This window comes from Otolemur garnettii, unplaced genomic scaffold, assembly GCF_000181295.1.
Source record: "Otolemur garnettii isolate 467f Iridium unplaced genomic scaffold, OtoGar3 scaffold00016, whole genome shotgun sequence".
In the NCBI taxonomy this organism is placed as follows: domain Eukaryota; kingdom Metazoa; phylum Chordata; class Mammalia; order Primates; family Galagidae; genus Otolemur; species Otolemur garnettii.
The window spans coordinates 25,193,165-25,208,838 of NW_003852411.1; the positions used below are offsets into that span (position 1 = coordinate 25,193,165).

Genomic DNA, 15,674 nt, shown 5'->3' on the forward strand with positions numbered 1-15,674 from the left:
CTATACCTTAATGCTGGCCAGCAAATGTGTTAAATTTCACGACTGTGTCTTGTTGCCCAGTGGCAAGTGCTATAGGGGCCTTTGTGGCACAAAGGAAACTGCAAACAGGGAAATTCCTTACTACCCTGTAGGACCTGGCCTAAATTCCTAGTCACTTACCCACCCGGTAGGACCACAGATGGAAGAGGCTCCTTTTGTCTTGGAGTTCAGGTCTATATTCTAAAATAAGATCTGTGTCAGTTTTTGTTAAGAAAGCATTTTCTAAAGTGGGGAGATGGGATTGAGGGTGGGGCAGGAAAGTAGAAAGAGCAATAGGATTTTCGAGAGCCCCTGAGATTGGGACTCTGTCCCACCAAAGGCTGGGCACCATCTCTGACATCACTGCCAGTTGCGGAGATCCACCCTGAGTGCAGTCTCTCTTAGAATTAGGAAATCATGAGGAAAACTGTTAGAAACTAGATAATTTTCCAGCTTAAGAGTAAAGCTTATTTTTCCTGCAGCAATTTAAGGAATTGTCCTCTAGCAACAGGTGTATCATTGTACAAAACCAGGTGTGGTAAGGCCTGCCTTTACCAGACAGGCCCAGGGCCAGCCTAGCATATTGTTTTTACCTTTCCCACCCACTGCTGTGATCAGCCAAGCACAAACTTCCTTAAATACTTCTCCTTTTCGTTGCCTGAAGTGACTGGGATGTTCACAAATTTCACAAATTATCTCTGAATGACTACTCTCTTTTAACCACAGATAAATGCCTGGGCCCTATCAGATCTTTGACTCATACAAATGCCTTGGGGAGGAAAGAAGGGTTAGGAATCTCAGTGTGAAGAGTCAGACTTATGGTCAACAAATTGGGTCAGCATTTAATTCTGATGCTTTGAAAAGGAAAAAAAGTTCAGATTATTTTTGGAGAATAGACTACTACTTTTAAGTCTATGGTCACAGTATATTACCAGGACTAATTTTACTAAAAGCACATAAATAACAAAAAGATAATGGGTTCATCATGCTTTCCTTTTAAATTTATGAAAGCAGGATTCTCTTCTCTATCCATCAGCTTGTTAGCATGTTTTCGCTTGTTTTCATTCATACCCGTTGGTGGATTTCCTTCATGTGATTCTGGTTAACGTACCATTCCCGAAAGCACCCAGAACATAACTAAGGAAAAGAGCTATTTATGCCAGACTTCCCTCATTGTAAAAGCCCACAAAACCACGTGCATTTTTTTCCTCTTTGTCTCAAAGACACCAACATTACTTATGTTGCATCCCATGAGCAACTGATACCAAACTGGATGGACAATAACAATAATGTAGATAATAGCTTAAAATGTAACTTTTCACAAAGCTAAGAGGTAAGTAAATAAAGCCACCATAGCCTATTGTCTTTATTATCAAAGTTTATTGTTAGGGTCAGTTCCTATCTACTAGGGAGTACAACTATGTCTCAATATGTGCTATAGTCACTCTAGGGTAACAGCCATTCTGCAAAATAGTTGTACTGGGGCTCTGTTAGGCATAGATCATAATTAAGTCAGTGGAAAATGAGCCCAGAAAAACCCTGACATTAGAGCCATTACTCTAGGAAAGTTCCAGTGCTATGCAACCTGTAAGGCATCATCTCTTAGCTGATGATGAGGCTCACGGAGGTGTTGGTAGTGGAATGAAACAGGAGTTGAAACCCATTTTCTACTCGTCTTGACTGGGTAACTATGGCTCCAAGACTGGAACCAGAAATTAGGTTTGGTAACATCTTTTAAGCGCCCAAAGCAAGTGAAATAACACATTAAGAAGAAAAGGACAGCAGCTAGGACCATAAACCCAAAATTAGGTAGAACTGCAAGGAATGGAGACTTCTGGAATGGAAAAGTAGCTGGGTTTAGAGGCCATTTGAGATGACCAAGAATACAACATAGGTAAAAGCAATTAGGGAAACAAATCAAATATTGAAAGTTCTGCAGGTACTAGAAGTTAAGTGAAATTCTCCCCCCCCACCTTGGGGGGAAAACTGGTTTAAAAAGATCAGAAAGATGGAACACTAACAGGAAAATGAATACCTGAGTAGAAACTGGTGTTTCAAGATGCCAAGAACAATTTATAATATACAGGTGAGCTGAGTCTGCAGGAAGGAAATGTGGTTATGGCAGCCTGTTATCCAGATTTGACATCGGAATGACATTTCTAGCAATGGCTTTGTCTATGAGGTTCTGGCATATTTTTTGTAGCACAGATAGAGCTTTGAAGGAATGTTTTCATAACATTCAAGTGGGAATGCAAATGTAAAAATTCAAAAATTCCCACCTTCTGCAGGGCAGGAGATGAGAAATCTTGAAATACCTGTGGCTAAAGGCTCCAGCCCTCCCACCACCCTTGTGATAAAAAATATTAAAGAAATTAGCACAACAGGTATCAGATGAGTCAATGGGCCTTGTACCACGTAGACAGCAGATAATTTAGTGACTTTTTCTGCAGGCAGCCTGAGACACAGAAGACTTTGTGTACGGTCTTTAAATCCTGCCCTGTCATTAAATATAATAATGAAAAAATAGGGCCATTCAATAAGACCCCAAAAAAGTGTAGCTGCCAACCAGATTGGGAAGATAAATAAGAGAGCATATTTTATTTTAACCTGTATCTTCCACACTAACCTAGTTTATCTATAGAAAAGCCATCTGCTAGCACCAGGCAAGTATGTCTATGTCTTAATTTTGTTATCATTAGTATCTCATTTTTCCAAAAGAGGAAATGTATAAGTAGCAGGTGTACATTAAATGACACATTTCTACAAAGCCTTTCTGTAGTCTTGACCTATGTGGGTCTACTTCTGGAAGCATTTTCAAAGGCAGAATAAAACATTTACTTGAGGTTTTGTCCACAGAAAGGACACCACTGCTGTGCCCATATGATGAGAGTCTCCTGTTGGTGTTGAACAAATAAATGGTCTCTTCTCTAGGAAATATCTTTGTTGGTTCATATTTACAGTTTTGTTTTTTTTTTTTTTTTTTTGATGGACAGATGGAGTCATCTCCAAAACAAGAGATGGAGCAGAAGCAGTTTCTTTTTTCAGTATGTCTCTGATGAAATTCAGGGTCCCAGACTTTTCTGACACCATAGGGTGGGTAGGCCCCCATGGCCTTTTCCTGCTGTTCCCTGGGCATTCATACTTTCAGGAATAGTCTTCTTGTGAATTTTCCTCCCCAACTATTCCAATCACAGTTCCATTTGCTAAAAAACAGAGAGAACCTAAGTGTGAATTAACCCTTGGAATGTTGGATTTTTTTTTAACTTTTGATAAACATAGTCTAACATTCTGTTAGATTTCCAAATAGGTGACAAAAGGCAGCTTTCTGCTCAACCATCTCCCCCTCAATCTCTTGTTCACTGCAAGTCCCTGTCTACTTCCATCACTTCCTCAGCAGCTGCGCAGAGAACTGGCGGCTGAGAAGAGCAAAAGCTCATGATTGACAACGGAAATAAACCCATGTTCATAGCTGCAGCTTAGCATAGCTCTTCCCCCTTTCACATCTTGCAGTTTTTAACAGAGTCCCTGAGGCAGTAAAACTAGAAAATTAAAAATGCACAAAAAGGTTACCTAACAAAGATAGGGTAAAAGCAAAAGTAAATGAGAAAAGGATAAAAACTCACTGTAGTTCAAGTCTGGTATTTAACAGAGGCAGTATAAGCATTAGGAGAAAAGGTAAGGGGTGTGAATTCATTGGGAGTTTTCAACAAGTGGGGGACATAAGGGAAAAAAAGTAATTCTTTGAATTTATTAGTAAGAACTCCTTACTCCACTGTAATTCCAGGGATCTCAGAATTACAATGGGTTCAGTGACCTGATCTGATCGGGGGGCAAGGAACTTGGAGACATCAGCCACTCACTGAAACAGAGATACACAACATGCAGTAAGGTGAAAGATATCCTCAGCATTTCCTCCGGCGAGCAGAGGATGGAAACACCTAATTACACTTTAAAAGAAAGAAAAAATGTGTCAAGATGGCTTCAGGTTTAACTATTTGACAGGGGAATGAGAAGAAGAAGGTAAATAAACTGTTCTTTCTTATGTTTCTCCTAAGTCCATGGTCATTCTCCTCCTCCCCAAAGGAGTGGGGAGGTGGGCAGGGTGGGTCATCCTGTGTTGTCTCTCTTAGGCCCCCCACTTTCTTTTAAAGCTGCTCCTCTTCTGTACTCAACTCTGAAAAATTCCAAACCTCTCACCCTCCACCTTCAAACTTTACTCACTGGAGTTCTAGATATGCACCCTGTTTTACTTTCTTTTTTTGGTACAAAATGATGCAATTTAAAAATATCTTTCTTCTGACATCTGTTGACTATAGGAAATTGCCTATTCCATGTGAAGGTCATTATGAGACTAAGATGATGTCTTAAAACCCCTGAACTCCCTAGAAAAAAGCAAGCAGCATACTTATAAACCACCCTAGGACTGTTCTCCGAGGACACGGCATGAAGGCATACTTAGTGCTCTTCCTGGGTCGTCGTCCTGCAGACTGGTGACAGTAAGTGTAACTGTCACAACATACCAGGCACATGTATCAGCTCCAAATGTTCAACATGATTTATAAGGGACTGAAAAATGTTGGCTTTTCAAACAAAACTGTAAACTAAGCAATGTCAGACCATGCTCTTTCGGCCCAGATAATTTCTTTAACCTTACAAGCTCTCAGATTAGATGGTGCTGGAAGCTCACTCTTTGGTCATTTTATGTATTATACAAGGGCTCCTGGGTCCAGGCTGCAGACCAAAATGCACTCAAAGTTAAGAAAAGGTTCATAGAGAGGAGAAAATGCTGATGGCCTGTTATTTACACAACTGCACTACAGGCCCTAAGGTCTGGTTCTCAACCTGAGAAGCAATGGACAGAGAAAACAATGTATGTAGAACCCAAACCCCATCAACCAGCAGGGCGCTGAGCACCTGCCGGGACCATTACCTTTAACTCTCCCTTCAGTGGCCCTCAGTCACATTTTCACTATCACATTCTTTTGGTGGTTCTCCTCCTCCTGGCAACTCGCTCTCGATTTCCCACAGGACATCATCTTCCTCCTCCAAGCTGCTGGAGATGTGGCACTTCTTGAACCCCTGGATAATGGACTCACTTGAGATGCTGTTCCACGCCACCATAACCCACTCCAGAAAGAGGCCCAGGGGTGGCTTCTTGGCATTCCCGGTTGGGCTCAGTGCCAGGTTCCCGGCCAGAAGCCAGTTGGAGTACTGGGACCGCACGCTGTCATTCAGCGGCTTATAGACCACCACATCCAGCACCTGGAGCTGCGAGGTCAGGCCCCCGGGGATGATCACCATGTCGGTGTTCATGCTTTCCATGGAGTTCTTCACAGAGTCGGTGGCGTGGCCCCGGAAGCCGTTCAAGATCAGCATCCCTCGCTGCTTGGGCACTGCTCCCGGCCTCCGCCTCCACACCACCTCCAGCCAGTCCTGCATCAAGTCCTCGGTCATCCACCCATACCGGTGGCAGCGGATTTCCATCCCACTGGGGAACTTCCCAGGGGGGATGTATGTTCCCCTCAAAATGATGTACGGAGGTAATTTCCTCCCATCAGCTAAGACACCAAGCATGGCCGTGATTTTCAGTTTTTCCCTGCCTGGCGTCTTGACCAAGACAGGCTTTTCGCCCTGGTTGTCAACAGTCACCCTTGACGGCACCTCTAAACAAATGGGCGTCTCGTCTGCATTCCCCATCTGAGTTACCTCGTAGTCATGTGTCCTGCGCAGAGCCAGCACACTCCGCTGGTACGTGACAAGTTTCTCAGTCAGGTCTTCTGGCAGGTGCTGGGGCACAGGCACTTTGTGCCTCAGAGACAGGTCATACCTTCTCATCATTCTTCGACACCAACCCAAGCTTGCCTTGAACCCTTTCTCTGGAATGTTCATTTCCTGGGCGATTTCAAGGGCTTTTAGCTGCATCGCCTCCCTGGTGATGGGGTCCCCTTTGGCCTGCATGTATCTGACATACTCAGCCACACGCTGGTCCACCAGAGCAAACCTCCCATTCTTGGGGCCTCGGAAGGCTCGCCTCATGGCGTGGGCATTCTGGAGCTGAGGCTTCACTTTGCGCCAGTCTCGAACGTTTTTCTCTAATACTCCAAACTGCTTGGCGGCCTGGCAGTTGTTGGTGCTCTCGGCATATTCCACCACCATTAACTTGAACCCTGCGTCGTAACTGCGGCGCATGCCGCGGCTGAACTGAAACTTCCCAGCTATGTCGTCGGCGGAGAGGTCATACCCTGGGAACCCCATGGCCATGTAGAAGGGATACCCCTCGTTCCACTCGGGTAGCTCCGTGATGTCCCGAGGCAGACGGAGGCTAAAGCTGTCAAGGTGCTGAGGCTGAGCAAACTGGGAGGCAGCATTCACCGGGCTTGCCCAGTCTGGAGGCTTTACGTCAGATTCTTCATTTTCTGAGAGACAGACAGGGAGGAGCGAAAATAACAGTTTATATCTTGACTTTTGGGGTTGAAATGCAAAGAATACCTTAATCTGACTTTCACCAAAAGTAGTAACTTTAGTAAGAGATGATGATTCCCTATGTCCTTGTCCCTACACCAAGTTACATGGATTGCCCACATCTAATTGTCCTTGTCACTGTTTCCTGTTCCTTCTTTGCAGATGAGGAAAGGGATACTACAGAGGTCACAAAATGCATAGAGATAGCGCCACTAGAAAGGGGCAGAGCTGGGAACCGAACACAGGCACTAAAGAATTTGGGAGCCATGTTTGGGTCAAAATAATTATGTGAATGAGAAGCTAAATGTAACTCTTTCTACCACATAATATTATAGAAATCTGTGTATACTGTGGGCTGAATCACATCTCCTGAATCAAGAAAACCTATAGGAAAAACCACTTAACAAAGTTAAGCTAGTAAGATAGAAAATTAGTTCTTGCCCAGCAATGTCAGAACTGGGTTTCACTGCATGTTAGAAGCTGGCCACAGAACCTAAGTGTGATTTGGGGAAATTTCACCAAAACTAAAATGCTATCAGTGTAGAATGCACTGTTCTGTGCCATTAAAGAAGGAAAGGTACCACTAATTAAGCTATGACACGCCACTGACTTTTAGAGGCATTTTCAGTTTCAAAGATGGTGAACTGGAGGGGGGAAAACACATCTTACAGTCAATGAAATATAGCATTCTATAAACCTCTAGAGAAAAGAAAGATAAAGGTATTTTGGCTATCTGGAAACTATGCTGTATTTATCTGCTACCTCACTAACCATTTTTCTCCATAAAGGAATAAGTGCTTTTTGGACTTACTTGCTCAAATGTGTACAATGGCTGCTATTGATTTTTCTATCTGGTATGAAATGGATGGAAGGCCATGTAACTCAGGAAGTGAGCTGCCTCTCACTATTCCTTAGTTTGCAGAGGCATGGTGGGGGAGTGAGGAGGCTCAGTTCGCCCAGGATGATGCCAGGCCAAAGGCGGTACAAGCCTCAGTCCACTTCAACCACATACTAGGTTGCACGTCAAGTCTTATCACCCAGGCCGAATGTGGTGGCTCACGCCTACAATCCCAGCACTCTGGGAGGCCGAGGCAGATGGATCCCTATAGCTCAAGAGTTCAAAACAAGCCTGACCAAGAGTGAAACCCCCATCTCTACTAAAAATGGAAAAACCAGACAGGCACTGTGGCAAGCACCTGTAGTCCTAGCTACTCGGGAGGCTGAGGCGGGAGGATTGCTTGAGTCCAAAAGTTTGAGGTCACTGTGAGCTATGACATCACAGCACTCTACCCAGGGTGACAGAGTGAGACTCTGTCTTTAAAAAAAAAATCTTATCACACAGAGCTGACAGAGGAAGAGGTGGAGGCTCAGAGGTGAAGAAGTTGCCCTAGGTCACAGAGTTAGCACTGAGAAGAGGGGGATTTTTAAACTCCAAAGCCCATCTCTCCACCTCACTCTTAAATGCCACAGAATGTACACAGAAACAGAAAGCCCATCTCCATGGTGCTCCTGTAGATAGATGCTGAGCTGGTTTGCCTGTAGTACCTGCAAAGGTTCCTCCTCCTTGGAGCTGCCACTCATCAGAATTCTGAGACTCCTCCTCCCCTTCCAACCGAGTGATCATGTCTGGCTTGGGGAATGGGAACTCTGTTCATAGGAAACACAACAGGTAATAGCTGTGTCACTGTGCTGGAGCATGACCAAAAGAAGTACTTTACAATACTTAAGAAATATCCTCCCCTTTTTTGTGAAAAGTCTCAGGGATACTTAAAGAAAACAAACATATGATAGAAAACAGGCCTTTTAGGGCCTTTACGGATCTTTAAGGATCAGGGGCATTTACGGATCTCTGCTAATGGGGGATGGTTCTAGCAACAATGGAAAAAGAACTGCATTTAGCAGGGAAGTGGGTGGATGCAGCCACTGATGGAGTGAACATTTGGTACTGGTGTGAGGCAACTGGAGAAGGCCTCCAAGTGGTTACACTCAGAGAAGATGACGACGTCAGTGCGGCAGAGGGGCGCACTCTTTGACAACATGTTCCCAGGCTTCTGAGCCTGCCAGGATAACCACGAGGCCTGCTTTCCCTTGTTTAAGAATTTAAGAAGCATGGGCCCAGATGCCGGGTGACATTCCTAAGGTTATGTTGCTTTTTTCTAAATGCCAAGGCCTAGGTTGAACGGGGAAATTTCTGGGAAGTGGTACAAACTGCTGAGTAGACACAATATTTACATACTGCCCAAACTGAAAATAAGAAATTAAATAGCACATTGAGGACGACGAGTCCAAGTTCAGGAGAAAGGGACACCTGATACACCAGAGAAGAGAGACATGCAAGCAATTCTCTGGGCTCAGAGCTTCCAGGAGACCAAAAAAAAAAAAAAAAAAAAGCTTTACCTAGGGATAGGACAGTTTCATAATTCATCCTCATGACTTCCCGGTAGAGAGCCTTTTGTTGCTCTGTCAAAACTTCCCACTCTTCATCAGAAAAATATATGGCCACTTCATCAAACAGGGCTGGTACCTGGAACAGTCAATAGGCCTTTCCCAGTGATGAACATGTAGACATCGACTTTCAGACAAACAGACCTTACATGGTGTAGCCCTTCCTCTCATAGGTCAGGGAAGGAGACTTCACTCAGGGGGAACCATCTGTCCACTTTCACATGACTTGCTGGAGGCAAGAACTTAATCCTCCTGTGCCCTGCTGACTTCTTACCCATCACTATGGTGGCTGTCAGTTCACAGACAAGAAAAGCAGCACCTTGAGAAGAAAACTCCCTACTATTGATCCCTACCCCCAGCTAGGGGAACACTAGACACTGGACATAGTAAACTCATACACTGTGGTGAGAGTTGTTCACAGCTCACCCCCAGCCCCAGAGATGAAAGCTACCACATCCAAAGTATCCCCACGAACACTCTTATCCCAACCCATACCTTCCAGTCAGACCCTCAGCCCTGGGTGGGGTGGGTTGGTTTGTAAATTCAAATAGGATCACTGCTCTCCATGGGATCCCTATGGTTTTCTGGGGTACCCCATTCCTAAGAACACTAACGCAACTGTTTGACTTGGAATCCAGACCCACCCAAGGAAGAACCAGGGAGAGAAGGGGCCCTACTTGGCCTTTCTAATCCAGAAGAGCATGAAGAGGAGAGAAGGGCTAATTAGAGCTTAATTTATATAATGAGATGCCAGAGCAAACTCGTTGGCTTTGATCCTAGACCAAGTAGGCAGAAAGCCCCAAGGATGGTTCCTTTCCACCAGGGAATACTCTCCCACCGGCCCCCGACTTCTCTAGCAGGGGAAGGCTTGGCAGTAGTTAAAGGCAGCTAAGCTACCCACACCAACCTCCTCTGCTTTTTAAATAATTTGCTTTTCTTCTTACTATGTTTTTTTTTCTTTCAGTCATTAAAAACCCTACTCCAGAGTTCACCATATTTAGTGGTCGGAAAGCATTGGGTAGCTTGCTTCAAAGCTATTCCCCACAGCTATACCTTGGGCCTGGGTGATTACAGTATTGTTTTTCCTCAGCTTAGAAAATTAGTATCTGCACGGCTTGTAGCCTCCCCAGGAGTCAGTCATCAGTCACTCAGATACACTGACCTTTCCTCTCTCACTACTTACTCTCCCCACCCCCCCACCCCCAGCACTTACACATACAAGGGTACACTTACTAGGAAAGGCTGGGTAACTGCTTCATTCCTTTCCCCCAACAACCCTGTGGAGGAGCAGAGTTGTCCCCATTTAATCAAGGAAACAGGCTCAGAGCGACCTCATTTCTAGGCCATGTGACACTGTTGGTGATTTAGACTCTGCACTGTGTGATGCCAAGGCTCTGGCTATCCAGAGAGCAGAGCTGCGTCCCTGATGACTAGCCCTCCACTCTCTCCCACCTCGGTGTTCCACCAGTATCCAGTGCCTACAGGTCCCATCCCTCGACACTTCTGTGCCTTGGCCCATGTTCTCCCTGGGCCTCGGAGGGGTCTCCCCATTCTCCAAGACAGCCAGATAGCCTGCCCCCTGCCCCAGAAGCCCACTCCATCCCATGCTGTGAGCACATCTGTATGTACTGTGATGTCCTGGGCTCAACACTGTGGTGGCACTTGTCACACTGCAGTATCCTTGAGGTTTACCTGTCTGCTCCCTGCACTGGAATATGAACTTGCTGAGGGCAGAAACTCTACCTACCTCTTTTTTGTTTCCCTAAGCCTAAGACACTTCCTACAGCTAGCAGTCACTTGAAAATGTGTTCTTGAATAAACGATCTAGGCAAATCATCCCTGGATTTCCCTTCTTTTGTTCCCCTTGGAACGGTTTCAAGGAATCATGAAATTTTATCTGTCATAAAGCTGAGCCTACTATTTGGAGTAAGAATGGACAAAAATCCCTAAGTGTGAAATACTAGGAGTTTAAAAATGGCTTGGCTTCCAGGCTTTCTGCAGGCTGCCTCAACCTGGGAAAGCCAGTCAGCCCAGGAATTTTCCATACCACTCCCTCCCCACCTTCCCAGGCTTTTAAACAACCCTCCCTTTGGCCTTTTCTTCTCCCTAGAAAGTTCCAGATCTAGGCCATACCTATTAATAGTCCTTTTCCCTTTGCTGATGAAACGGGACACAGGACTGGCTCTGCTTGTCATTCCGGAGGGACTACCCATACTTAGAGGTAACACATTCTAGGCCTAGTAAACACATTAGGGCTGAGGAGCCCTGAAGTCCTAGGAAGGCCAGAGGCTGGTGCAGAATCATGTCCTCCTATTCATGATGGAGCCGTGGAGGATCTTCAAACAAGCTCACATTATGCTCCAGAGGCACAGTGCAGTGACTTAGAAATTCTCCTCACAGCAACTCTGCGAGAATTGAGCAAGCTCTTAGCCAGGCCCTGCTGTGCAGGCCTCCCCTGCTCCACAGAGGCCTTTTATCTGGTCGAACACAGCAGAAGGTAAACAGGGCCAGGCCTGGGCACAATTGACAAGTCAGGCAGTCTGCGTACAACCTCCAGACACCCTTTCTTGGCCTTGCAGGGATAGGCCCTCCTCCCTTCCCTCAGAAGATCAAGGACTCATCAAATAGGTGTGCTTCCTTTAGCTGGTATGCTCTGCCTTGCTCTGCCTGGGCTTACCTCAAAGGGTAACTTGTGAAGTGCTCACACATTGCAGAGTCTCACTAAAGCTTTACAATCACCCAGCAAAGGTGGCAGGGACCAAGGCAGTGAGGTTGTACTATAGCGTGGCTGGAGCATCTGCTATGTGCTAGGCACTGTACGGGTCACTCCCTCTTAGAGAAATAGATCCTCTGGTTGAATCCTTTAAATAAGCTAGGGGTATGAAGATCACTACCCTGCTACTATGAGAAAGGAAATAGAGGGTAAAGAAACTTGCCCAAAGTGCCAGAGCTAGAAAGTCTGACTCCAAAGCTTATGCTTTTCAGTAAGCCTCTTAACCTTAACATGGGGGCTGTAGACAGCCTTACGTTTCCCTTAGAAAGATGGGCTGAGGACTCATTGCTTGGAGCTAAGGAGAGTGCTCATACTCCTTGGCATGCAAGCCCTGGCCCCTGGCCTGGCCTCTCCTGTGCTGCTGAGCACCTCAGGTCACAGCTGCAGGAGCCTCTCCTCACTCTGCACACAAGCTTTTGCTCATGCTGTCCTCTTGCTTAAGAGTGCAAACTCCTCCCTTCCATTGGCTGATTCCACTCATAACTAAAACTCAGTTCAAAGTACATTTTTGCTCTTTTCTAAGTTGAAATTGCATTTCTACTCTAATTCTATGGTATTTGATCCTATCACATAGCAGTGCTTAGGCTTGAAAAGCTTTTATTGATCACTCTAACATAATTCCCTACAACCAAATACATATTTAAGAAACAGATTCAATTATTTTCATCCCCTAATTTAATGGTCTAGGGCAGCGTTTCTCAACTTCAGCACAATTAACATTTTGGGGCAGATAATCCTTCAGTGAGGGAGAATCCTTGCATGTAGGAGAATCCTGTGCATTGCCAATGTTCAGCAGCATCTCTGGCTTCTATCCATGAGATGCAAGTAGGATCTGCCACCCCCCACCCTGCCCCTACCCAAGCCGTTGAGTGACAACCCAAAGTGTCTTCAAATGTCCAGGGACAAGGGGAGGAGGGCAAAACTGCTTACTGCTCAAAGGTAGACCTTGTCCAGAAGGCCCTTTAAGTTTTCCAGTCTGCACAAGACACCTGCACCTTGGCTGCCAGCACACAGTGGCTGACCACTACTGCCCTCTGCACGCTGGACTGACTACTATGTTTCCTTCTCTGTCTTGCTCTTAGGAAGAGGAACTCCATGAGGCTAGGATTGTATCTTTATGCTTAGCACTGTGCTCAATGTAACTTCAATGGCCGGCACATGCCAAAGGGCCACATAAGTCACACCCCTAGCCCCAGGAAGCTGCCAGGTCCCTCCTCCAGCACCTCTGGTTACCTTCTTCTTACATGGCCTAAGCATGGTCTTCATCTTGCTCCTTTCTCATTATTATAACATATTCACTTTTACTGTATCTGTTGCCCAAAATTGTCCACTCCTAGATTTTCTGGTTGGCTGATTGAGTCTCAGAGCCCAGGGTTTCTACTGCATTGAGGTCCTATTCTAGGCTGGATAGGCCTGACTCTTGTCCAGATCAGAATTGGGCAGGAATACAGAACGAGTAAGGAACAGAGACAAAGGCCGCATGGTCTCCACAGCTAGACTGGCAAACCCAGAGCCTGGGGCTACACTGTTTTGTTTTCTTTTACTGTGATATAACACACATATAGCAACATGCATTACTTTTAAGGGCAAAGCTCAGGGGACCTGTTTTTAAGAATAAATGTCAGTGTAGGGGCAGCACCTGTGGCTCAGTGCATAGGGCGCCAGCCCTATATACCGAGGGCGGCGAGTTCGAACCCAGCCCCAGCCAAAACTGCAACGAAAAAAAAAAGTCAGTGTAGAGTACATGTGTACCCTTGGGGTGAAGCAGCAACCTTTCAGCAGCCCAGTTCCCTAATGTGGGAGGGGGCTGGACTAAACAGTCTGGAAGTATGTGGTTCTATGGATAGGGACTCTCCTGGGAAACAAAGAATGTTACGTATACTGGCAATGTTCATACACAACTGAACAGAGAAAAGGAATGTCAATTTGTTGTTTAAAATGTTTACCATTCAAGGCTGGGCGTGATGGCTCACACCTGTAATCCTAGCACTCTGGGAGGCTGAGGCAGGTGGATTGCCTGAGCTCACAAGTTTGAGACCAGCTGAAGTGTGAGACCCCGTCTCTAAAAAAAAAAAAAAAAGCCAGTGTTGTAGCAGGTGCCTTTGTCCCAGCTACTTGGGAGGCTGAGGCAAAAGAATTGCTTGAGCCCAAGAGTTTGAGGTTGCTGTGAGCTATGATGCCACAGCACCCTACCAAGGGTGACAAAGTTAGACTCTATCTCAGAAATATATATATAATAATAATAGTAAAATAAACTGTTTACCATTCATGCCTAAATACCAGGAAGCCCAGTAACTTCTGTGAATAGTATAGGTAACTACCAGTATCTGCTGCATTTACATCTGTTTGTTCAAGTTTACCTCTACCATACTATTCTGTTTGAATATGCTAGATCTCTGTGTTCTCTGTTGCATACCATTTCAGTGGACTTGCAGCTGTCCTGTGTGAATCATGATTAAGGGGTAGTTGTGTGGAACCACCTGGCCTAACTCTCCTCATGTCAGTTCGATGACCCGAGCCTTCTCTCAATGGTCTCCTTAACCAGCAGTAAGCCAGCAAACATGTTTTTGGTGCCTACAGTGTGCTTGGCATTGAGCAGGGCATAGGGGAAACGTGGGAAGGAAAGAGACAGGCTTCTCGGATTTCCAAACTGATGAGGAAAGCTGCCTGGCTGAAGGGCTGAAGGGACTATTCCCATAACCACCTCCTCCAGTCTTTGCACTGCCTTTTAAAGCCACAGAGCTGTTTTCTCAGGAATGCAAACACAGGGGGCTGGGCTATTTTTACTTCCCACGTCTGCCTGAAGAGACTTAAAGCAAGCCTGGCTCCCAGGCCTGCTTCTCACTTCTGCGTGGACCCCACACCTTCTCACTTACCCATCCACTCTCTGAGCAGATTCGTACTTTCTGCATGTCCGCGGGGCCATCCTCCAGTTCCCCGCGCTGAATCTCTTCTTCTTCTTTCTCTTCTTTCAGGGTCAAATTGAGAGGGTAGGCTGTGGCCTCCATCTCTGCAAGCAATATTCAGGTCAGAAAAACCAGGTGTCAGTGTGACTGCGACAAAGCCCATGAAGGGGGAGGCTCAGCCATACACAAACCTCTTTTGCGCCCAAGCATTGTTCTGCTGGAAAGGAGGAAGGGAATGGAGTCGGCCAGGAAGTGAGAAGGTGACATATTTAATTATGATAAGAGAGGCTGAGGGTAGATAACGTATCTGGCTGCCTTCAAACATTTAAAAGCCATCTGCATATCTGGAAGAGAGACCAGACTGGTTTGTAGAGACGGAAGGGCAGAACTGAGGCCAGTGGGTAAATATTCCCGGAAGAGTGCACTGAAAGACAGTACTTTCTCATAGCCAGTGCTACCCAAACAGGCATCAGAGGTAGGGGAGGAGTGCCGATTTCCTATCAGTGAAGATGTCTGAACACAGACAGGACACTTACTCAACTGGGCTGGTACTAGAAGGCAGTTCAGTTCTGCATCAGCAGAGTGCTTGGCTCAGAGGCTCATCATCTGGATTTTCCAAATTCAAAGGTTCTGTCCAACAGCAGGTTCAGAAAATAGTCATTCTGCCTTAAGGACTTTCCTAACCTGGGAGTCAGTGACGCGCAGTGAGGGGTATGCCTGGATGCCCCCAAAGGTGTAGAAATCTGCTTGGGCCCACACGACTGGGAAATGACTCGTCGCTTCTGGGCAGCAAATTCTCTATTCGCTGGCTCATAGGCCAGTACAAAGGGCCGCGCTCCTGCCCTCTAGGGGCGTGGGCAATTCGTAGGTGTGCAGTGAGGGAGCATCTTGAGGGCCGCATCCTCCCGGACTTGCAAAGAAAAGATCCGGAGTTCAAAGTCAGCTTTTTCATTATTTCCAAAAAAGACGGGCGACCGCAGGAGGGACGGGGCAGGGGTGGGCAGAGCAGGCTTCAGCGCCCTGCACTGGGGCCCGAACTTGGCCGCGGCCTCAGCCGCCAGCCCCCAGCT

The 15,674-nt window shown here is 46.1% G+C and overlaps 1 protein-coding gene across 4 annotated transcripts; it reads right to left on the reverse strand.

Annotated features, from left to right (window-relative positions):
- Positions 1–1,376: 1,376 nt before the first annotated feature.
- Positions 1,377–15,636, reverse strand: POGK (pogo transposable element derived with KRAB domain). Of its 4 annotated transcripts, XM_023510777.1 has the most exons (7): positions 15,141–15,636; positions 14,796–14,948; positions 14,575–14,708; positions 8,878–9,004; positions 8,026–8,127; positions 4,949–6,434; positions 3,122–3,221 (listed from the first exon to the last, which is right to left on the reverse strand). In XM_023510777.1, exons 2-6 carry the CDS (start codon positions 14,869–14,871, stop codon positions 4,963–4,965), a joined length of 1,911 nt encoding a protein of 636 aa, XP_023366545.1. In that variant the 5' UTR covers positions 14,872–14,948; positions 15,141–15,636; the 3' UTR covers positions 3,122–3,221; positions 4,949–4,962. The 4 variants fall into 4 exon arrangements, with proteins under 4 accessions (XP_003785790.2, XP_023366545.1, XP_012658169.1 ...); XM_003785742.3 differs by lacking the exon at positions 15,141–15,636 and having other exon boundaries at positions 1,377–3,221; positions 14,796–15,114; XM_012802715.2 differs by lacking the exon at positions 14,796–14,948.
- Between the last annotated feature and the right edge of the window lie 38 nt (positions 15,637–15,674).

What these genes read in the sequence shown, in the direction of transcription:
- POGK (XM_003785742.3), bottom strand. Translation starts at nt 14,871, where the DNA reads ATGTCACCTTCTCACTTCCTGGCCGACTCCATTCCCTTCCTCCTTTCC. An exon ending in TGAAACTGTCCTATCCCTAG is followed by an intron (nt 8,128 to 8,877) that starts GTAAAGCTTTTT and finishes TCCTATGAACAG; the next exon opens with AGTTCCCATTCCCCAAGCCA. An exon ending in AGGAGGAGGAACCTTTGCAG is followed by an intron (nt 6,435 to 8,025) that starts GTACTACAGGCA and finishes TCTGTCTCTCAG; the next exon opens with AAAATGAAGAATCTGACGTA.